Source organism: Capra hircus, chromosome 2, assembly GCF_001704415.2.
Source record: "Capra hircus breed San Clemente chromosome 2, ASM170441v1, whole genome shotgun sequence".
Lineage (NCBI taxonomy): Eukaryota > Metazoa > Chordata > Mammalia > Artiodactyla > Bovidae > Capra > Capra hircus.
In genome coordinates this window covers 14,698,805-14,722,248 of record NC_030809.1, presented here as the reverse complement: position 1 = coordinate 14,722,248, position 23,444 = coordinate 14,698,805, and the positions used below count along the sequence as shown (strand labels likewise).

At 42.2% G+C, this 23,444-nt stretch overlaps 1 protein-coding gene across 2 annotated transcripts; it reads left to right on the top strand.

The window, feature by feature from the left end:
• Window positions 220-13,087, top strand: ZBTB8OS (zinc finger and BTB domain containing 8 opposite strand). 2 transcript variants are annotated; one of them, XM_005676696.3, is made up of 7 exons: window positions 220-750; window positions 7,370-7,394; window positions 7,670-7,791; window positions 8,005-8,087; window positions 9,329-9,381; window positions 10,829-10,865; window positions 12,285-13,087. In XM_005676696.3, the coding sequence occupies exons 1-7, from the start codon at window positions 654-656 to the stop codon at window positions 12,369-12,371; spliced, it is 504 nt and encodes a 167-aa protein (XP_005676753.2). In that variant the 5' UTR covers window positions 220-653; the 3' UTR covers window positions 12,372-13,087. The 2 variants fall into 2 exon arrangements, with proteins under 2 accessions (XP_005676753.2, XP_013828999.1); XM_013973545.2 differs by having other exon boundaries at window positions 296-754.

The following is a 23,444-nucleotide window of genomic DNA, read 5'->3' as shown; positions in this document are numbered from 1 at the left end:
TTCGCGCCAACACCGGCCAATCGGAGTGCGCCGAGCGGCGAGGTGGGCGGGGAAGTCGCGTTCGCAACCTATCCAGACGCGTAGAGTCTCTTGCCGCGGGGCCGAGGCGCGCGCTCCGCCCCTGCCCCCACACGGCCCCGAGCCGACTTCCTTCGCTTGCGCGCGCGCGGGTTGGTGAGAGTGAGCCGCCCGAGGTCACGTGAGAGGTTTAGGCCGCAAGCTCCTGGGGGGGCAGCCATTTTCTTGAAGAGTGTTCAGCTAGCGACCCCTTGAAAGTAGGGCTTTGAATGAGAAATTTAGGATGTTTTGGGGTCTAGTTGGCCACTCTAGGGGTAAACTGGCAAGAAAGGCCTTTATTTCACCTCGAGGTATCTAATTCAAGTGTTGTCCTATTCCTAGATCCTCCAATATATTTGTTCCCTTACTTCTTAGGACTATTGATGAAGCACGTCCAGAAAATGGGTCTTTGGGCTTTTAAAGAACTCCAAGCGGCGAGACCTAGAACGGAAGTCTTAAGGATTAACCTCGAGGATGGTGTCTTAGCCCTTTAAGGGTATCTGTCTAGGGGCGGAGTCTTGGGCGGATGTTGAAAGTCCGGGCTGAAGTCCGGCTGATGAAGGGCGGAAGTTGAGTTTGGATCCAAACCCGCAATCATGGCGCAGGAAGGGGAAGATGTAAGAGATTACAATTTGACTGAGGAGCAGAAGGCGATCAAGGCCAAGTATCCTCCAGTCAGTCGGAAGTACGAGTGTGAGTAGGTGGCTCACTTCTCTCCTTGCGGGAGGGCTCTGGCTTCCTCTTCCACTTTGCGCCATAGGGTGGTTCAGGCATTCCCGTTTTCGCCCTGTGTGAATGCTCTTCTGAACTAATCCCGGGAAAGCTGAAACGCTGAAGAATAAAGACACCTGGTCTGAGAGTCGGGAAACCTGGGCTCCCCCATATACAATATCTTGAACTCTCCCTGTATATGCTAGTCACATTTATCTTATGGGAATTTTTGTTGTTTAGTTGCTGAGTTCTGTCAGATTCTGCTACCTCAGGGACTGCTGTTCGCCAGCCCCCTCCCCCGCCCCACCTCCTGGAATTTGTTCAGATTTATGTCCATTCAGTCGGTGATGCTATGGAACAATCTAATCCTTTGACCTCCTGCCCCGATTTCCTTTTGCCTTCAATTTTCCCATCATCAGTGAAAGTCGCTCAGTCGTGTCGGACTGTTGGAACCCCATGGATTATATAGTCCATGAAGTTCTCCTGGCCAGAATACTGGAGTGGGTAGCCTTTCACTTCTCCAGGAAATCTTCAGAACCCAAGGATGGAACCCAGGTCTCCCTCAATGCAGGTGGATTCTTTACCAGCTGAGCCAGCAGTAAGCATCAGGGTGTTTTTCAGTGGGTTGGCTGTTTGCACCAAGTGGCCAAAGTATTGGAACTTCAGCTTCCAACTATAGTCCTTCCAATGAATATTCAGGGTTAATGTCGTTTAGAATTGACTGGTTTGATCTCCTTACAGGCCAAGGGACTCCCAAGACCTGTTCCAGCACCACAATTCAAAAGCATCAATTGTCCCGCGCTCAGCCTTTATGGTCCAGTGCTCACATCAGTCCGTGTGTGTGCATAGTCGCTCAGTCCTGTCGACCCTTTGCAACCCCATGGACTGTGGCCCACCGCGCTCCTCTGTCCATGGGGATTCTCCAGGCAAGAATTCTGGACTGGGTTGCCATGCCCTCCTCCAGGGGATCTTCCCATCCCAGATCAAACACGGGTCTCTCACATTGCAGGCGGGTTCTTTACAGTCTGAGCCAGCAGGGGAGTCCCACATCCATACAAGACTGCTGGAAAAGCTATAGCTTTGTCTACACAGACCTTTGAGGGAGTTTTACTGGTGTATTCATTGTGAAGAGAGCCATGTTTTCAAGTGTTTCGTGTAACCACCCCCATCCCCATCTATCTCCAACAGTCCTGTAGTTAGAATGTGGCTAGGGTAGAGGATAAGAAAGTTATAAGTAGAGGACTACTAATGTCTTACTTGTATCCTGTGTTAGTAAAAGGACCTGGTTTGCCATTTGTAGCTTAGTGACTTTAGGCAAATCACATAACCTCTTTTTGCATTCTGTTCCTTCCTGTGAGGGCAAAATGAGATAATAATAAATGTGAAAATATAGTGCAGATTCTAAAGTTAGTCTATATAAACGTTAAATTGTTAGCCCTAAAGGTAGATGTGGTTTGGGAGCACAAATTTGGCTCTTATTTCCCCTCTAAAGTTCTTTAATTAATTTCACATTGTTCTCTGTATGCTGGTGTTTAGTTGCTAAGTCCTGTCCAACTCTTTTGACCCCATGGACTAGAGCCCATCAGGCTCCTTTGTCCATGGGTTTCCCAAGGGAAAATACTGGAGTGGGTTGACATTTCCTTCTCCAGGGGATCTTCCCAGCCCGGGTCTTGGAAAACCGTCTCCTGTTTGGTAAGCAGATTCTCTTATCACTGAGCCACCTGGGAAAGTCCTCTGTATAGAGTACAACTATTTATCATAGCATACTAGGCTCTGTACTTTCTAGACCCTGCGTGTCTCCCTAGCTCATTTTTCTCTTCAATCAATTCAGTCACTCACTCAGTTCCAACTCTGCAGCCTCATGGACTGCAGCACACCAAGCTTCCCTGTCCATCAACAACTCCCAGAACTTGCTCAAACTCATGTCAATCAAGTTGGTAATGCCATCCAACCATCTCATCCTCTGTCATCCCCTTCTCCTCCTGCCCTCAATCTTTCCTAGCATCAGGATCTTTTCAAATGAGTCAGTTTAGTCAAAGTATTGGAGTTTCAGCATCAGCCCTTCCAATGAACATTCAGGACTGATTTCCTTTAGGATTGGCTGGTTAGATCTCCTTGCAGTCCAAGGGACTCTCAAGAGTCTTCTCCAACACCACAGTTCAAAAGCATCAATTCTTCGATGCTCAGCTTTCTTTATAGTTCAACTCACATCCATATATGACCACTGGAAAAACCATAGCCTTGACTAGACGGACCTTTGTTGGCAAAGTAATGTCTCTGCTTTTTAATAAGCTGTCTAGGTTTGTCATAGCTTTTCTTCTAAGGAGCAAGTGTCTTTTAATTCGTGGCTGTAGTCACCATCTGCAGTAATTTTGGAGCCCAAGAAAATAAAGTCTGTCATTGTTTCCCCATCTAGTTGCCATGAAGAGATGGGATAGGGTGCTGTGATCTTTGTTTTTTGAATGTTGAGTTTTAAGCCAACTTTTTCACTCTTTCACTTTCCTCAAGAGGCTCTTTAGTTCCTCTTCTCTTTCTGCCATAGGGTGGTGTCTGAGGTTATTGATATTTCTCCCAGCAATCTTAATTCCAGCTTGTGCTTCATCCAGCCTGGCATTTCTCATGATGTACTCTGCATATAAGTTAAATAAGCAGGGTGACAGTGTATAGCCTTGAAGTACTCCTCTCCCAATTTTGAACCAGTCTGTTGTTCCATGTCTGATTCTAACCATTGCTTCTTGACCTCCATACAGATTTCTCAGGAGGCAGGTAAGGTGGTCTGGTATTCCCATCATTTTTCTCTTTTGATTCAGAATTCAAAAAGTATGACAGGTATGCAGTGAAAAGTCAGCTCTAATCCCGGGCCCCTTGGTCTTGCTTTCTAGATCAGCCAGTCATAACATTTTCATATGTGTACATGCAAAAATGTACTTTAATTTACTCAGTTTCTAGTTGGTGGACATTTACATTTGTACTCGTTTGCTATTAGAAATAATGCAGCAGTGAATACCTGTACATCCATTGTTTGGCACATGTGCATCTGTAGAATAAATTTCCAAAAGTTACGTTACTTTGGTAAAGGGTATCTGCATTTTATCAGTATTTTTAAAAATTGGAGTATAGTTGATGTACTGTGTGTGCTTTGCTCAGTTGCTGAATCATGTCCGATTCTGTAACACCATGGAATGTAGCCCACTAGGCTCCTCTGTCCATGGGATTCTCCAGGCAAGAATACTGGAGTGGGTTACCATTTCCTCCTCCAGGGGACCTTCCTGACCCAGGGGTCAAACCCACATCTCTTGGGTCTCCTGCACTGGCAGATGGATTCTTTACCAGTGTACCAGGTGGAAAGCCCCTAGGTGATGTACAGTGTTGGTTAATTTCTGCTGTACAGTCAAGTGATTCAGTTATATATACTCTTTTTGATACCTGCGTTTTAAACTTCAGTAATTATTGCGAACTCACTGTCTGTTGAAGTGTCACCAATTTATACTCTCAGTAGCATTGTATGAGTGTGCCTCTTTCCTCACACCCTGTGATTTCATATACCATAGTTTACTTTTGTTTGTTTTAGAGTTTTGTGTAAATGGAATCACATAGTACTCATTCTTTTATATCTGGCGTCTTCACTGAGTATCACTGATAAATGTTAGACATTAAAGTGGTGAGTGGACTTTATTCAGTAATTATGGACAGCAGGGGAAAGAGCTGAGATCCCTTTGGATTTGTGCAGAGGAGATTGGACTTTTTAAAAGAAGAATGAGAGATGGGGGAGAGCAGGGGTTTCAGTAGAGACTAGAAATGAAAAGTTACAAAAGCGTGGTCAGTGTAAATGTCATTGGAGCAGCAGTGTTTGCTAGCTGGCAGTTACCAAGTTAGAATTCTCTCCCACGGAGCCTGGAAGTTCTTCCTGATGATTACATTTCAGAGGAATGGGAAAGATATTTCTGAGTTGTAAGAGATAAGTTATATCACAGTCGTAAGCCCTTTTTAGTGAATGCTCTGAGAAAGGGAGGTCAAGGACCTATTGTCAGGGGTTGTCTCGGAACAAACGATAAATTCTCCTACAGTGTATAGCTTTCTCAGGCAGGCATTGTAACGGTGGGGCCATGATGATCCTAGGTACACAGGCTTAAGCTGCTAGAAACCACGCTAAAGTTGGTCAGGTCTCTTAGTGCAGGGGGTTTGGATGGAGATATGTGTGTGAGAGTTCTGCAGCTTTCACTTGATGTTTTTGAGACTCTTGCTAATGCAGTATCACTAGTTCATGCTGTTTTATTGCTGAGCAGTGTGGCATAGTAATCTTGTTTATTTATTCATTCTCTTCACAAACATTGGGTTTTTAATTTGGAGGAGTAAAGTTGCTGTGAACATTCTGCCATGTCCTTTTGTGGCCACATGGTTTCATTTCTCTAGCATTAAAATGTGTTGCTTTCCTTTAACTTGTTTGTCATCTCTGCTGGTCATTGAGCCCATTAGTGTCTAAAATGTACTGAGGCCTCAGTAGTATTTTGAGTAAATCAGAGGTGAGCTTAAACCCTGAGTGTTACCAGAAGAAGATGTGTTATGATGTAAAGGGCACTAAACTGGAAGTCAGAAAATCTCAGTTCTAGTCCCAACTCTCATCAGCAGTATGGTCCTAAACAAGTTATACAGTCTCTCACGATTTCAGGTTTCTTCTTGTAATTGGAGGATTTCTGTTAAATGATCTCTGAGGTTTCATTCTAGCTTGAATATCCTATGATCTTAAGTAGGAGGAATAGATGGGAGTCAGGGTTAAGAGTGAAGAATAGACTCTGAAATACTAAAATAACAGATCCACAGATTACACAGCCGCAGTTGTTACTTCCTGGCGTTGCTGTGAGACTATCAGGAAAAAGCTTGCAATACGTACTGTGGAGTTTACTTTTTAAAACTATTTAACTGACCAAGGATATCATGAGGATTCCTTCAAATGCAAGAAATTAACAAAGATAAAACTTGACTCTTGTTAAAAATAAAAGCCTGTTTTGTCTGGGATTTGGCTAACTGTGCATGAAAAGGTGAGGCCGGGAAATCTGGAATTTTATATCTTTGATGACGTAGTTTCTAGAATTTTGGCCATTCGTGAACAGAGGAGCCTGGCAGGCTACAGTTTATGGGGTTGCAGAGTCAGACTAAAATCATGGCATCCAGTCCCATCACTTCATGGGAAATAGATGGGGAAACAATGGAAACAATAGCTGACTTTAATTTTCTGGGCTCCAAAATCACCGGAGATGGCGATTGCAGTCATGAAATTAAAAGACACTTGCTCCTTGGAAGGAAAGTTATGACCAACCTAGACAGCATATTAAAAGGCAGAGACATTATTTTGCCAACAAAGGTCCATCTAGTCAAGGCTATGGTTTTTCCAGTGGTCGTGTATGGATGTGAGAGTTGAACTATAAAGAGGGCTGAGCACCAAAGAATTGATGCTTTTGAACTGTGGTGTTGGAGAAGGCTCTTGAGAGTCCCTTGGACTGCAAGGAGATGCAACCAGTCCATCCTAAAGGAGATCAGTCCTTGGTGTTCATTGGAAGGACTGATGCTGAAGCTGAAACTCCAATACTTTGGCCACCTGATGCGAAGAGCTGATTCATTTGAAAAGACCCTGATGCTGAGAAAGATTGAGGGCAGGAGGAGAAGGGGACGACAGAGGATGAGATGGTTGGATGGTATCACTGACTCAATGGACATGGGTTCGAGTAAACTCCGGGAGCTGGTGATAGACAGGGAGGCCTGGCATGCTGCGGTTCATGGGGTCGCAAAGAATTGGACACGACTGAGCGACTGAACTGAACTGAAAGAGTCAGACATGACTGAGGACTAACACACACACAAGTAGATATTAGGAAAGATATTGATTTGTTTTGTTGGGGAATGTAACTAATAGCAGGAAAGGCATTTGTTTATTGAAAAACTATGATGTATTAGTGAAGTAGGAAATGGCAACCCACTCCAGTATTCTTGCCTGGAAAGTTCCATGGACAGAGGAGCCTGGTAGGCTACAGTCCATGGGATTGCAGAGTCTGACATGACTGGGCACACACACACAAAAAGTGTGTGTACTGTAGTACACACTTTTGAGATCACCTAGAAGACCATGGCCTTGCTGCCTTCCAGAAACTATCATTCATTTATTTATTTAGTTAGTTTTTAGGTTTTTTGGCCTCGCTGCAGGGCGTATGTGATCTTAGTTCCTCAACCAGAGAGTGAACCTGTGTGTGGAGGCCTAATAACTACTGGACTGCCAGGGAATTCTCATCATTCATTTAAATATAAATCTTGGCTTTAAAAGAAATAACCCTGTATCATCAATATGCTAATGTTATATAACTATTCTGTTACTTAATATTAGTTCATTCATTTAATATTAATAGAATAGTAACTGTAAATGCTTAGAAATTTTAAAAAATAAACCTTAACAATGACTTTTGTGTAAATGGTTAGTGAAAGGTGGATGGTCAACCTACATTCTCTTGTTCTTCAAGAATGATGTTCTTAATAATAATCTAGAGTCATTTTCTTGTGATTTGCAAGTCAAGTCTAGTTACTTATTATTGTTTTTTCCTCTCTCCCTCAGATTTGGATCATACAGCCGATGTCCAGTGAGTAGAGCTGGAGTTTATGCCTTTGAAATCATGTGCTTAACACAGGAAGACTAATCTTTTAATCTTGCAGTCCGTAGTTTTAATTTTTCTCCTCTGTTTTGGTTTCTTTAGAACATGAAAATGATGGTTCAAAAGCACCTGGTTTCAGTGTCATTAAATTGATTGAGGGCTTTGCTTTTGCATTTACAGTGTTGATTTTACTTTGACTTTGCTGTCGAGTTTTCTGTCTTGCAGTGAATCATATTACACAAGGCACAAATGCCTTTCTTTAGGTTACATGCTTGGGGAGACACTCTGGAGGAAGCTTTTGAACAATGTGCAATGGCCATGTTTGGTTACATGACAGATACTGGGACTGTGGAGCCCCTGCAAACAATAGAAGTAGAAACCCAAGGTAATCAGTTTGTTCACAAGGAAGAAATTGCTATGCAAGTGTTCAGATGCTATATAATTTCAGTATATACTTACAGGAGGTACAACAAAGCTGATTATGAGCTTGTTCTTTCAAGGAGCCTAAGAAATTTATTGCACTGTAAAGTTCAAACAAGTTTTCAGAGATAAGAATTATTAAACACCGTTCTTTATGGTTCTTTCTGACCCTGTGTAGGCGATGACTTACAGTCTCTTCTGTTTCACTTTCTGGATGAGTGGCTTTATAAATTCAGTGCTGATGAATTCTTCATACCCCGGGTAAGCAAGTTTTTCTTTTTTACTGAACAAATGGATTTTGAGTCCATATTTTAGAATAAAACTAGTGATTTAAAACAGAACATTCTATTTAAAATGGAATATATGATGTAAAATGAAACCATTCAGATATGGAAGATGATGACGTGCAGAAATTATGGTGATCATAGGCTCTAGGTTAACCGGAGTTTGCCTATGTATGTGCGTCTTGCATTTAGATCTCATACACTTGCCACTCACTGTTATCTTGAGTCAGAAGAATGCACATACTCTCTTCTCTGTCGGCATGTTTTATGTCTCTCAAGTTTGAGCTTTTTAAATGTTCGTCCATAAGTTCCTTTTGCCCATTTGATATTTAGCAGGTCTGCTATGTTCTTATTGTTGTTTAATTGTTCAGTGGTGTTTGACATTTTTCTCAAAAAAGTAGCCTACCAGGCTCTTCTGTCCATGGGATTTCCCAGGCAAGAGTACTGGAGTGGGTTGCCATTTCCTTTTTCAGGGGATCTTCCTGAGCCAGGGATCAAACCTGTCTCCTGCATTGCAGGCTATTCTTTACCCCTGAGCCATTGGTGCTTTTAGGGAATTCCCTGGCGGTCTGCTGGTTAGGACTCTCACTGCTGATGGCCGCCTAGCTGGGGAACTGAGATCCTGCAAGCTGTGCAGTACAGCCAGAAAAAAAATAAAATGGTGCTTTTGGTTTCCTTAATGTGAAAAGGGAAAAGCCAAATAGAGGTTACTTTTTGCCATCAGCCTCCAGAAGGGAACACCTCTGCAACCTTATTGTTTCTAACACACCTGGCCTTCCTTGGCTCCATAATTCCTCCATTTACTCCCTTACCAGCTCCACTACATATATTCTTCTAACTGGGTCATTTGTCCTACAGAGTTCAAGAGCCTATAATATTATATAAAAATAGGCAGAAAGTTTTATCACCTCTAAATCCATAAAGCTGAAAAAAACCCAGAATGATTGAAATCCTAGGTCATCCTCCACTATGTATCTTACAGAAAAATTCTCATGACTTATACTTTAAATTGTACATTTTCAAGAATACCTCCCTTGAATGGGTAAGAAAAAGCCTTATTTTCTTAAAATACATAGTTTGTTGTTAACATTTTAATTTTCTTTGCTTCAGAGAAGTTGTATGCTATTATCTTGGAAAAGTGATAACCTTGACATGTTTTAATAGCTGATCTATTATGAACTTCTATTAAAATTAAAAGAAAACTTTTTTCTTCTTTAGGAAGTCAAAGTACTTAATATTGACCAAAGAAATTTCAAAATACGGTCAATTGGGTAAGTATTGAAAACCTTTTAAGTTACAGGTCATGTAAAATGTTAAGTTACAGTCTTCAGTGTACTCAGTGAGCAGGGACACAAATAGAAACATTAAATCAGGAGACCAGCTGCATCCCTGTAGGGCTTTGCAGGTTAAGCTTGGTGAGCCACCTAGGAGCAAGGGTTCACCTCAGCTTCGGAGGACCAGAAACTTGTCAGGACACAGGTGATTTGGATTGGTAAACAGAATTCCCAATTTGTTGATTTTTAACACACAAAAAATATATCATTGATGGATGGCGCAGATATTTGCATAAATCTCACTTGGTGATGAGAAATGCTGATGTAGCCTTTCTTATAGATCCTCACACCTAGACTCCATTCAAACCAGTTCCTTCTATTAACAAGTTATACTTTTCCTTCCTGAGTTTGCAAATGCTTGATTAGGGTACTTTGATTGGATTTAGTGTTTTCCAAGTTTCTTCAGTCACCTAGTGATCTTTTAGGTTACTTTTATATAAAAACTTATCTTTTCCATTTTATGTTGAATTTTTTACGTTTCTTTTGTAAAGTGAGATCTTTGATTATCTCCTACTCCTTTTTTCTTTAATGAATAAGTAAACAGAGTTGTCCAAGGGTAATTAACTAATAAATAGTTGAACAGAGTTTTGAAACTATGCTCTTTCTGATACTGCTACTGCTTTTACTACTGTGAACTTCAGCTACTTTAGTGTTGAAGGGAGAGAGGATACTCATCTCAAGTTCTAGGAGACTGAGTACCCTTCTAGGGCCTACCAGGTACATACCATGGCCATTTTTTGAAAAGTCATAAAATACAAACTTAAGTTCAGATCGTATTATGAAATCTTGTATTTTGCCTTTATGGTGCTCAGACCTGCTTTCTCCAATGGAAGATATTATTTAATCAGTTCTATAGCCCTGAGTACAGTGAAAATTTTGAACATGCTCCTCTATTATGAACCAGTATTCATTAAACAATGTTATTGAGAGTCTACCTATGTACACTGTACTATGCCATGATCAACCTTGTTGAAAAGGATATCATACAAGTTCAGTAGCTGTATCTGCTGACTATCAAACTGAAATTGATGGCTCCCTTTTCCCTTCATCCCTTTAGGCTTTCTAGTATCTTATGCGTGTGTGCTCAGTTGTGTCCGATTCTTTGTGATCCCATGGTCTGCAGCTTGCCAGGCTCCTCTATCCATGGAATTTTCCTTGTAAAATTACTGGGATGGGTTGCCATTTTGTCCTCCAGGGATCTTCCTGACCCAGGGATCGAACCCACATCTCCTGTATCACCTGCATTGGCAGCCGGTTTCTTTAACACTGAGCCACCTGGGAAGTCTGTATCTTAAGCACATTTATAAGGCTTATCTTAAAACATAGAAAGAGAGAATAAATGTTAAATCCTGGAAATCTTAATCATGTTTTACTCTTTCTTAAGGTGGGGAGAAGAATTCTCATTGTCCAAGCACCCTCAGGTATGTTTTAAAATCCAGCCATTAAAAATATTTTATTTGACCTTACCGTAAAAAAGTCAGTATATGTTACAGTTAACTTACTAGTTCTCATAAGTTGGTATAAACTCCTAAATTTTTCCCAGACTAATATGGCCAGTCTGGACATGTTATGTTAAAACCCTGGAATTTCTGATTTGGAAGATTAGGAGTCTGCCTTGGGCTATAGGGTCAGGTTTGTTACAGAGTGTTTTGGGGCTGAAGAGTCCCTTTCCCTTTTTGAGCTTTCATATCTTTCCCTGTAATGAAGATGTTGGATTGGATGTTCTCTAAACATCCAGTGTTTTGGATACTAGAAAGCCTAAGAAAAGGTGTTCTCTTTTGTGCTTCTCCAGATTCAGTATTTGCCAGTGTATTTGGCTTCACTGTGTACTAGTCAAATCTGTCTGAATAGGGGTAGGCTGTTTTTTCCTAATGTTTTGTGCTTTGTGGACTGATAACGATAGAAGAGCAACTATTCTACTCATATATAGCACTAAACAGCCATGGACAACACCTAAATGAATGAATGTGAATGTGTTCCAGTAAAGTGTTTTTTTTTCACTCCCCTCCCCCGACTACCATTTAGAAATATAAAAGCTATTCTTACAATTGGGGCTTACATTTATGTGTGGAGCTGTACAAAAATAGGTGGGAGGCCAATTTGACCTTTAATTTGTAGTTTGCTGACCCCTGTGTTTAGGCCAAGAAGACTTAAATTCATTGGAGTTGACTGAGAAATCCTGTAGTAGCTTCCAGCAGCTGCAGCAGCATTTCTTCAGTGTAACAAAATGAAGCTTCGTGAGAGAGCCTCGGGGCAGAGAAACTTAAGAACAGAAACCAGTAGAGGTGGAGCATGTGGATTGAAAACAAGATATTTTTATAATATAAATTACAGTAGCATTTTCTTTTGAATGTATTATGTTTGAGATGCCTATTAGATATCTAAATAGAGATACTGGATAACAGTAGGCATTTGTCTGTAGGATGGCTGCTATTCAGAGAAGGAAATAGGCTGAGTTCCCAGGGCCCAGGCTAGACAGTACAGAAGAGGAAGCCTTAAGAAGGAACCCTGACCCAAACAATAAAAAAGCTTTGTGTTCTTGGAGTCAACCCATTTGGTAAATGTAAAGGCTGGTGCCCAGAGGGGTCAGACAGCTTCTGGTCCAGGTGCAAACAAGCCGGGACTTTAGTATGCTCCATCTCCTAAGTCAAGTCAGTGCTTTTTCTTGTGCACATTTGTCTCTCATTTTTACTGGTTCAGTGGATAATACTGTACTCATTTGATAACTGATTGTTTCATATGAGTTTTTTAGAGTAACATTAAAAGTTTGACTTTCTGCCAATTGTTACTAGAGTTAATGGTTCTGATTTCAATGTCTTTTTTTTTAACCCCAACTTTAGGGAACTGAAGTCAAAGCAATAACGTACTCAGCAATGCAGGTCTATAATGAAGAGAAGCCAGAAGTTTTTGTGATCATTGACATTTAAGATAACAAAAAAAAGAGAGAGAGATTCCTATGAAGAACTGTTTTTTTCTCTTCCTTTTGACAAGATACCATGATATAAACTCTACATGGAGAATTTATATATGGAGTTTTGCAGAACAGAAATTTTTGACTTAAAGTGTGACTTTCAGAAATGAAAAATCAAGGTACAACCTTGGTCTTTGTTACCCAAATAATCAAATTTTAAATAATTCTCTAAGTGGCAGGCATGGCTTCTCCTTCATTAATTCCCCTTTGTAGCAGCAGGTGCCTTACACCTTTCCAACGGAATGCACAAGTCCTCCAGCCTGGTCCCAAGGACGATCATTGATGTAAGAGCAGCCTGAGAGACTCTGAAGCCCGTGTACTCTTACTGAATGCACCTTGGAGAAAATGTAATTTGAGAAATCCTACAACCAGTATTTTGCTTTTTTCCCAAAGTAGTTAACACATATATTTTCTGTATGTACATTAAAAGAGGTTGTGTTTTGGATTGCTATGGGACAGAGCCCAATCCTGTACTCCAGTTGGTTTTCTTAGATGAAATAATTATATTTGAACAATTGGAAGGCTTTTCTAGAAACAGTCCTGATTTACTTTCACTTTTTTTTTTTAGCACTGATATACTGACACGTTTTCCTGTAACATAAAACCTGACGCATATACAAATGGGCCCTTCTTTCTAACATACAATTTTATATTAAAGCCAGTATATTTATACAGTTAGAGAAAAGGAGAATTTTTTTAAAGTTTCTTTGGTTTTTAAAAATTACCTAAGCTCTTCATTTCTAAGAAGACAAGAGGCCAGGAAAACAACTTTAAAATGATCTGAACTTTTCGAAGTAGATAACTTTGAAAAAAATCAAACTGCTTTCCTTTGACTTGCAGTATTATTCCATTCTCTGTTCATGGATTGGGGTAGTCTTCCTTGTAAAATGAAAGTGAAAGTGAAGTCGCTCAGTCGTGTCTGACTCTTTGCGACCCCATGGGCTGTAGCCTACCAGGCTCCTCTGTCCATGGGATTTTCCAGGCAATAGTCCTGGAGTGGATTGCCATTTCCTTCTCCAGGGGAATCTTCCCAACCCAGGGATCGAACCCGGGTCCCCCGCATTGTAGACAGATGCTTTACTGTCTGAGCCACCAGGGAAGTTGCTATTTATTCACGTTAGTGAGAAAAGATTACCACTGGGTGGTGTCAGATATCATTACATGAACTTGATCTACAAGATGGTCTGTGAGCTTTCTACGTGTTCTGTCTGAGCACCACCTTATTTTTCTCCAGGGATTTAGCACAAAGACAAGGACAAGAGCCTATGGTTTGGATAGTTAGCTCTTCAAGGATCACTGAGGTAGCACTCCTTCACCTTTCTTAGTCTCAGGCACATTTTGTATGTTTATTGATTGATTGATTGGCCTCACCAAGTAGCTTTCGGGATCTTAGTTCATTCTAGCTCAAGTCACTTTTCCATGCTGCCTCCCTAACTACTCAAGGTTCAGGGGTCTTTGAACTTACACCTCTTTACTTAGCTTTAAAGATTTGGGCTTCCCAGTTGGCTCAGTGGTTACAAAAAAAAAAAAAAAAGTTGCCTGCCAGTGCAGGTGAAGCAGGAAATTTGGGTTTGATCCCCGGGTCGGGAAGATCCCCTGGAGAAGGAAATGGCAACCCACTCCAATATTCTTGCCTGGGAAATCCCAGAGGAGTCTGGCGGGCTACAGTCCATGAGGTCACAAAAGGGTCGGACACGACTTAGCGACTAAACAACAGTAACAAAAGATTTGTAGGCTTATTCAGTTTTACTTGTTTCATGTTCACTAGTCTGCTGCCGCTGCTGCTAAGTCGCTTCAGTCGTGTCCGACTCTGTGCGACCCCATAGATGGCAGTCCATCAGGCTCCTCCGTCTTTGGGATTCTCCAGGCAAGAACGCTGGAGTGGGTGTTCACTAGTCTAGATGACACGTAATACACATTACTACTCAGTGGTCAGTGGACCAAGTCTCTTAGAGCGCAGTCACTTTTAGCAGAGACCGCAGATCAGCTGCTTGAGCATGTCTATAAGAACGCTGGAACTGTAGGTCACACTCTTCGATTCCTAGCCTTTGCTCTCCTGCTTGACCCTGAGCCTATTTCCTCATCTATGTATGAAAGGTGTGCATTAGTGATTCCTCAGTTTCTTTCCAATTTTAAATGTCTGGGATCTAGTAATATATTTTAAACAACTGAGCTGAGGAAGAGAAGATAACCTGGAACGACTGGAACAGTCGTTTAGCCTAAAAGGTCCAAATCACACCATCTAGGTCTGCTACTGGAGAAGGCGATGACAGCCCACTCCAGTACTCTTGCCTGGGAAATCCCATGGATGGAGGAGCCTGGTGGGCTGCAGTCCATGGGGTCACGAAGAGTTGGTCACGACTGAGCGACTTACTTTCACTTTTTACTTTCATGCGTTGGAGAAGGAAATGGCAATCCACTCCAGTGTTCTTGCCTGGAGAATCCCAGGGATTGTGGAGCCTGATGGGCTGCAGTCCATGGGGTCGCTAGAGTCGGACACGACTAAGTGACTTCACTTTCCCTTTTCACTTTCATGCATTGGAGAAGGAAATGGCAACCCACTCCAGTGTTCTTACCTGGAGAATCTCAGGGACGGGGGAGCCTGGCAGGCTGCTGTCTCTGGGGTCGCACAGAGTCGGGCACGACTGAAGCGACTGAGCAGCAGCAGCAGGTCTGCTACTAGTCAGCCGTTGTCATGGTACAGTGGTGTGTCACATGACGGCAGCTACTTCAGGAAAGCAACAGTAGTGATGTGATGACTTTTTCTCACTGAGGCCTTGGCTAAGTGGTTACATGTGCCTACAACCACTCTTGTCAGTTCTCTCTCCACCTTGCTATTACCACGTGGGCTCTGGCAAAGAATGTTCAAGAAGAAAGGGTGGGAAAATAGTTTATACCCTCCTGGAAGTTGGGAAAGTGCCCCTTAAGAGACTAGAATTCTGCCCCTTTCTGAAGTCTGAGCTTTAGAAGGTTTGGGAAATTCCAGACAGACTGAGAATTGAGTTTCTTCATCTAAAAAATCAGGAAATTGGAAAAGATACTCTCTGAAAGCTCCTTCCAGAAAAAAACTTACTCAGAACTTATGAGCAGCCCCCCTTCCCACAACTAGAGAAAATTCTGCTCAGCAGTGAAGACCCAGCACAGCCAAAAAGAAATATTTTTTTAAAAGAATCTTATTCTGTAAAAGAAGAGAAGGGTGTTCATGTTTGGGAACTCATGTACACCCGTGGCGGATTCATGTCAATGTATGCCAAAACCAATTAAAAATTTATTTAAAAAAGAGAAGGGGAGTCATTTTGGAATTATACTTGGAGCTCTGGAATTTAAACACTGCTGTGGTAACATTTTTATTTTGAGGATTTTGGGAGTGCAGTGGTTAACAGCACAAACGAGCCAAATCACAGGGGTGGAAGTGCTGGTTCTTCCACTCACTGTCTAACTTGGGGCATGTTGGTGAAACTGTGTGCTTTACTTTCCAAACTAACTGGTGAAGGGTTGTTGAGAGAATTAAATGAATGTATACACATAAAGAAGAACTGACTCTTTTGCAAAGACCTTGATGCTGGGAAAGATTGAAGGTGGGAGGAGAAGGGGATGACAGAGGATGAGATGGCTGGATGGCATCTCCAACTCAATGGACATGAGTTTGAGTCAACCCCGGGAGTTGGTGATGGACAGGGAGGCCTGGCGTGCTGCAGTTCATGGGGTCGCAAAGAGTTGGACACGACAGCGACTGAGCTGAACTGATAACATAAAGCTCAAGACAGTGCCTGACACAGTAATGCTAAGTGAGGGCTAGTACTATTACTAGGACAAGCCTAAATGCTAACAGCCCCCTTACTTTTTCACTTATTTTTTTTGGAAGTCCAGAACAGAAAAAAAGAAAAACAGGGCTTGGTTAGGGGGTGTGACCAGCCTAAGGACAACTCTGGCAGCCAGTGCCATTCCAGTCTGTTAATTCAGAAGGGAAAACAAAGCCACTCCCTTCCGTCTTTCCTCCTGCATTCTCTCTCCCACTTTTTAGTTTTCTTTCTTCCATATCTGGGTTGTGCTATGTTCAAAAGCTGTGCCTGTCCCTTTACGCCAAGCTAGGTGCCTTCTACAGGACTCCCTTCCATTGATTGTCCCTTCCTGATTTCCTTGCAGTTTTCAGTATTAACCATTCAAGGGCTGTGTCTCAATGAGAAGAAAGATGAATAGATTACAGGGTATCTTTCTTTTCTTTTTTTTATGGATGTTCCCAAGGGCTCACCCAGTGTTCTCAGTACCAGTGCAGCCCATCCACCAAAGTTCATGCCACACAACTCATCGGTTCCTACCTTTGAATTCTTGTCCAGATTCTTTTTCTCTGTTTTTATACACTTTTAAGATATTCACATACCATACAATTCATCCATTAAACCCAATTCAGTGGCTTTTAGTATAGTCACAGTTGTGCAGCCATCACCATGATGGACTTTAGCACATATTCCCCCTAAAAAGAAAGTCGATACCTTTTAAGCAGTAACCCCCCCCCCCCAGATCAGCCCTCCCAGTCCTAGGCAATCACCAAGTAATCTACTTTCTGTTCTGCAAATCCATCTAACCTGTTGCCCAGATTCTTAGCTGCCAATCTTGTCCTTTTTAAAAAATATATAATTGGAAATTCACCTCTTAGAAGCTGTTTGGACTCATCCCACCTGTTTGAACACCACTCTCTGAGTCCTCTTATTTCCAGTGAAAAGTGGCTTGAAAGTGAAAGTGGCTCAGTCGTGTCTGACTCTTTGCGACCTCATGGGCTATGAGTCCATGGAACTCTCCAGGCCAGAATACTGGAGTGAACCCAGGTCTCCCACATTGATGGGAGATTCTTTACAAACTGATCCACAAGGGAAGCCCAAGAATACTGGAGTGGGTGGTCTATCCCTTCTCCAACAGATCTTCCCAAACCAGGAATCAAACCGGGGTCTCCTGCATTGCAGGTGGATTCTTCACCAACTGAGCTACTAGGGAACCCCAGTGAAATCCTCAGACATTTTAAACTATGAATACAAACTTCATAAAGTTCCTTAAGTCAGTTAATATATGTAGTAGTCAACTCCCTTTTCATGTTGCAAGCGCCTTAAGGAGCAAGAGAACTGGCTTCTGGTTCTTTGTACCTTCCGGCTTTTAATGGTCTGTTTTAGTGATGCTTCCACTTCTTCCTGATTCCAAAGCCGTTGCTGATATGCTTCTTAGGGAGAGATCTTTAGCATGTTTTCATATCCAAATTCCAAGTCTTGTTTCTATCAGCAGTGCCCTTATCCCCCCACAGCTCACAGTGGCATTTACTTGAACTCCTCTTACATTTCCATCCCCTGTGCTCAACTGTTTGCTAGTTTTCCTTAGTTATAGGTCATTTCTCTTGCTCTTCCCTCGTATTTCCTAATTGGATGTTCTTTCCATTATTTAAAGTGTAGTTTCAAAGTTATCTTTTTTTTTTTCTTTCAAATACAGCAGTGTTATTTTGCATGTTGGCATTAAAGACCATTTTTGTTACCTATGTTTGTTTTTGAGTAAAAACAAAATTAATAAATGTGATACTCATCCCGCCTAAATTCTTTGTCTGAATTCCACCTAGGAATCTGAGGAGCTTAGAGGAGACAGCAGATGGTAGATACTGAGACATTGGTTGAATAAATGGGTGTACCTCTGGCACTTGGCACTTTCTACCACACACCATCATTGACCATATATATATATATATATATATATATATATATATATGTCTCTCTGGAATGTAAGGTTCCTCCAGGACTTTCCCTTGCATGTGACAGGGGTTCCCAAAGTCATTACAAATGCCTCATCTTCCAATATGTGGATACTTATATCTATGGCTCCCCAGGTAGCTCAGTGGTAAAGAATCCACCTGCTAATGCAGGAGAAGCCAGTTTGTTCCCTGGGTCAGGAATATCTCCTGGAGAAAGAAACGGCAACCCACTCCAGTATTCTTGCCTGGAAAGTTCCATGGACAGAGGAGCCTGGTGGGTCCATGGGGTGGCAAAGGGTCGGACACGACTGAGCGACCGAGTACACACACACAGTTACCTAAAGGTAAGACTCAGGGCCTCTGCTTCCAGTTTCCTTCTCGAAACATCCTAACTTTCTAAACTTGGCCAAGACTTTTCAGCACTCTAGGCCTCAGTTTCTTCATCTACCATATTTACCTACCTCACCTGCCGTGAGGCTAAAGAGTTATGACCCCTCACCTCTCCCAGCAGTGAGGCCAAGCGCGCCGTTCCCTACCGGCGAGCGGGGGGTGGAGGGGTGGGGGTGGGCTGGGGTGGGGCGCGCCAGGGGCAGGGACGCCCAAGGCACTGATGGGCTGTGATCCACAGACCGCATTAAGGGAACGGAAAGTCGGGGTAAAGCACACTAGCTCCCCCTGGCGGTATTGGGCCAAAACGACAGAAACGACGTTTTGTTAATATCAAACACGACCGAATAATGTTGGTTTCCAAGGCAAACCATTCAATATCACAGTAATCCAAGTCTATGCCCCAGCCAGTAATGCTGAAGAAGCTCAGGTTGAACGGTTCTATGAAGACCTACAAGACCTTCTAGAACTAACACACCCAAAAGATGTCCTTTTCATTATAGGGGACTGGAATGTAAAAGAAAGTCAAGAGATACCTGGATTAACAGGCAAATTTACCTTGGAGTACAAAATGTAGCAGGGCAAAGACTAGCAGAGTTTTGCCAAGAGAATGCACTTGTCATAGCAAACACCCTCTTTCAACAACACAAGAGATGACTCTACACATGGACATCACCAGACGGTCAATACCAAAATCAGATTGATTATATTCTTTGTAGCCAAAGATGGAAAGGCTTTATACGGTCAGCAAAAACAAGACTGGGAGCTGACTGTGGCTCAGATCATGAACTCCTTATTGCCAAATTCAGACTTAAATTGAAGAAAGTAGGGAAAATCACCAGACCATTCACGTATGAACTAAATCAAATCCCTTACGATTATACAGTAGAAATGACAAATAGATTCAGGGGATAGATCTGATAGAGTGCCTGATTAACTATGGGTGGAGATTCATGACATTGTACAGGAGGCAGTGATCAAGACCATCCCTAAGTAAAAGAAATATAACAAGGCAAAATGGTTGTCTGAAGAGGCCTTACAGATAGCTGAGAAGAGTGCAAAAGGCAAAGGAGAAAAAGAAAGATATACCCATTTGAATGCAGAGTTCCAAGGAATAGCAAGGAGAGATAAGAAAGCCTTCCCCAGTCATCAGTGCAAAGAAATAGAGGAAAACAATAGAATGCGAAAGACTAGATATCGCTTCCAGAAAATTAGAGATACCAAGGAAACATTTCATGCCAGTTCAGTTCAGTTCAGTTCAGTTACTCAGTCGTGTCCGATTCTTTGGGGCCTCATGGACGGCAGCACGCCAGGTCTCCCTGTCCATCACCAACTCCCGGAGTCCACCCAAACCCATGTCCATTGAGTCGCTGATGCCATCCAACCATCTCATCCTCTGTCGTCCCCTTCTCCTCCTGCCCTCAATCTTTCCCAGCATCAGGGTCTTTTCCAATGAGTCAGTTCTTTGCATCAGGTGACCAAAATATTGGAGTTTCAGCTTCAGCATCAGTCCTTCCAATGAATATTTAGGACTGATGTCCTTTAGTTTAGACTGCTTGGATCTCCTTGCAGTCCAAGGGACTCTCAGGAGTCCTCTCCAACACCACAATTCAAAAGCATCAATTCTTTGGCGCTCAGCTTCCTTTATAGTCCAACTCTCACTCCATACATGACAACTGGAAAAACCAAAACTTTGACTAGATGGACCCTTGTCAGCAAAGTAATGTCTCTGCTTTTTAATATGCTGTCTAGATTGATCATAGCTTTTCTTTCAAGAAGCAAGCGTCTCTTAATTTCATGGCTGCAATCACCATCTGCAGTGATTTTGGGGCCCCCCAAAATAAAGTTTGTCATTGTTTCCCCATCTATTTGCCATGAAGTTAGTTTTCTGAATGTTGAGTTTTAAGGCAAATTTTTCATTTTCCTCTTTAACTTTCACCAAGACGCTCTTTAGTTTTTCTTCGCTTTCTGCCATAATGGTGGTGTCATCTGCATATCTGAGGTTATTGATATTACTCCCAGCAATCTTGATTTCAGCTTGTGCTTCATCCAGCCCAGCATTTCTCATGATGTACACTGCATATAACTTAAATAAGCAGGGTGACAATATACAGCTTTGACGTACTCCTTTTCCTATTTGGAACCAGTCTGTTGTTCCATGTCCAGTTCTAATTGTTGCTTCTTGACCTGCATACAGACTTCTCAGGAGGCAGGTCAGGTGGTCTGGTATTCCCATCTCTTGAAGAATTTTCCAGTTTGTTGTGATCCACATAGTCAAAGTCTTTGGCATAGTCAATGAAGTACAAGTTAAATGTTTTTCTGGAACACTCTTGCTTTTTCAATAATCCAACAGATGTTGGCGATTTGATCTCTGGTCCCTCTGTCTTTTCTAAATCTAGCTTGAACATCTGGAAGTTCACAGTTCACATACTGTTGAAGCCTGTGCAAAGATGGGCACAATAAAGGACAAAAATGGTATGGATCTAACAGAAGCAGAAGATATTAAGAGGTGGCAAGAATACACAGAACTGTACAAAAAAGATCTTCATGACGCAGATAACCATGATGGTGTGATCACTCACCGAGAGCCAGACATCCTGGAATGCAAAGTCAAATGGGCCTTAAGAAGCAAAGCTAGTAGAGGTAATGGAATTCCAATTGAGCTATTTCAAATCCTAAAAGATGATGCTGTGAAAGTGCTGCACTCAATATGTCATTAAATTTGGAAAACTCAGCAGTGGCCACAGGACTGGAAAAGGTCAGTTTTCATTTCAGTCCAAAAGAAAGGCAATGCCAAAGAATGTTCAAACTAGTGCACAACTGACTCATCTCACATGCTAGCAAAGTAATGCTCAAAATTCTCCAAGCCAGGCTTCAACAGTATGTGAACTGTGAACTTCCAGATGTTCAAGCTGGATTTAGAAAAGGCAGAGGAATCAGAGATCAAATTGCCAGCATCTGCTGGGTCATCAAAACAGTGAGAGAGTTCCAGAAAAATATCTACTTCTGCTTCACTGACCACACTAAAGCCTTTGAGGGTGTGGATCACAACAAACTTGTGGAAAATTCTTCAAGAGATGGGAATACCAGACCACCTGACCTGCCTCTTGAGAAATCTGTATGCAGGTCAGGAAGCAACAGTTAGAACTGGACATGGAACAACAGACTGGTTCCAAATAGGGAAAGGAGTACATCAAGGCTGCATGTTGTCAACCTGCCTATTTAACTTCTATGCAGAGTACATCATGGGAAACACTAGGCTGGATGAAGCACAAGCTGAAATCAAGATTTCTGGGAGAAATATCAATAACCTCAGATATGCAGATGACACCACCCTTATGGCAGAAAGTGAAGAAGAACTAAAGAGCCTCTTAATGAAAGTGAGAGGAGAGTGAAAAAGTTGGCTTAGAGCTCAACATTCAGAAAACTAAGATCATGGCATCCGTCCCATCACTTCACGGCAAATAAATGGAGAAACAACGGAAACAGTGACAGACTATTTTTTGGGGGGCTCCAAAATCACTGCAGATGGTGATTGCAGCCACGAAATTTTTTAAAAGATGCTTGCTTCTTGGAAGAAAAGCTATGATCAACCTAGACAGCATATTAAAAAGCAGAGACATTACTTTGCCGACAAAGGTCCGTCTTGTCAAAGCTATGGTTTTTCCAGTTGTCATGTATGGATGTGAGAGTTGGACTATAAAGAAAGCTGAGCGCCAAAGAATCGATGCTTTTGAAATGTGGTGTTGGAGAGGACTCTTGAAAGTCCCTTGGACTGCAAGGAGATCCAAGCAGTCTATCCTAAATGAAATCAGTCCTAAATATTCATTGGAAGGACTGATGCTGAAGCTGAAACTCCAATATTTTGGTCACCTGATGTGAAGAACTGACTCACTAAAAGAGTCTGATGCTGGGAAAGATTGAAGGCAGGAGAAGGGGACAACGGAGGATGAGATGGTTGGATGGTGTCACTGACTCTATGGTCCTGAGTTTGAGTAAACTCCGGGAGTTGGTGATAGACAGGGAGGCCTGGTGTGCTGCAGTCCATGGGTCGCAAAGAGTCGAACACGACAGAATGACTGAACTGAACTGAACTAAGCCAACCCACTGTGCGGGCTAGACTTGTGATGACTTTGTGGTCAGTTCTTAACCTTCAGTCTCCTGTTTTAAACTGGGAGGAGTAAGTGCCTAGCTCAGTGGCATTAGATCTAGTAAAGACCTGGCTAACTGAGGCTCTTGATCAGGCGCCCACTACGCACAACACAGCATTTTCTAGTCACCATCCTGCTTTCCAGAATCTAGCTTTAGGGGTGTCTGATAGGTTGGGGCCCTCTTTGGGGGTCTCACTGTCAGATTCTCTGGTAGCTTTCTAGGAAAAGTAGTTGTAGGGGAAATAGGACTGAAAAGGGAAAGATTCTCACTCTTTAATCCCACTCACTGGTGTAGTCTTCCCTGAAAATAAGAATGTGAAGCCACACGACCATCTGTCTGAGCACGAATAGTATTGCTGGTGGTCAGGGAAAAACATGGGCTTTCATTTTTTTAACACAGCCCCCAAATACTGGAGCATCTGGTGCCAGTGCTTGTAGGCTCCGTTTTCCACTGCTATATTCCTTGTGAATTTTTCCCCCAGGAGAAAAAAAAGTTTTAAATCAACTCAAATATGCAACAAAAGGCACACTATCTCTTTTATTTCAGCGTTTAACCTTTTCGAATTCTGCAAGAAAGTGCCACTTCGTTATTGGATTAATTTTTTCTTTTGGTAAGAGATTAAGAAGTGGTGTCTGCAATACACACTAGTACTGAACAGATATACTCATGTTTGAATTGCAAACATAACCGCAACTGTGAGAATGAGGATGATGCTCGAAGCAAAAACTGTTTCAAGTTATTTTCAAAAAAAAAAGTTTAATG

Coding starts and splice junctions, on each gene's coding strand:
- ZBTB8OS (XM_005676696.3), top strand. CDS start 654: ATGGCGCAGGAAGGGGAAGATGTAAGAGATTACAATTTGACTGAGGAG. Junction 7,792..8,004: donor AATAGAAGTAGAAACCCAAG/GTAATCAGTTTG, acceptor GACCCTGTGTAG/GCGATGACTTACAGTCTCTT. Junction 8,088..9,328: donor ATGAATTCTTCATACCCCGG/GTAAGCAAGTTT, acceptor TTTCTTCTTTAG/GAAGTCAAAGTACTTAATAT.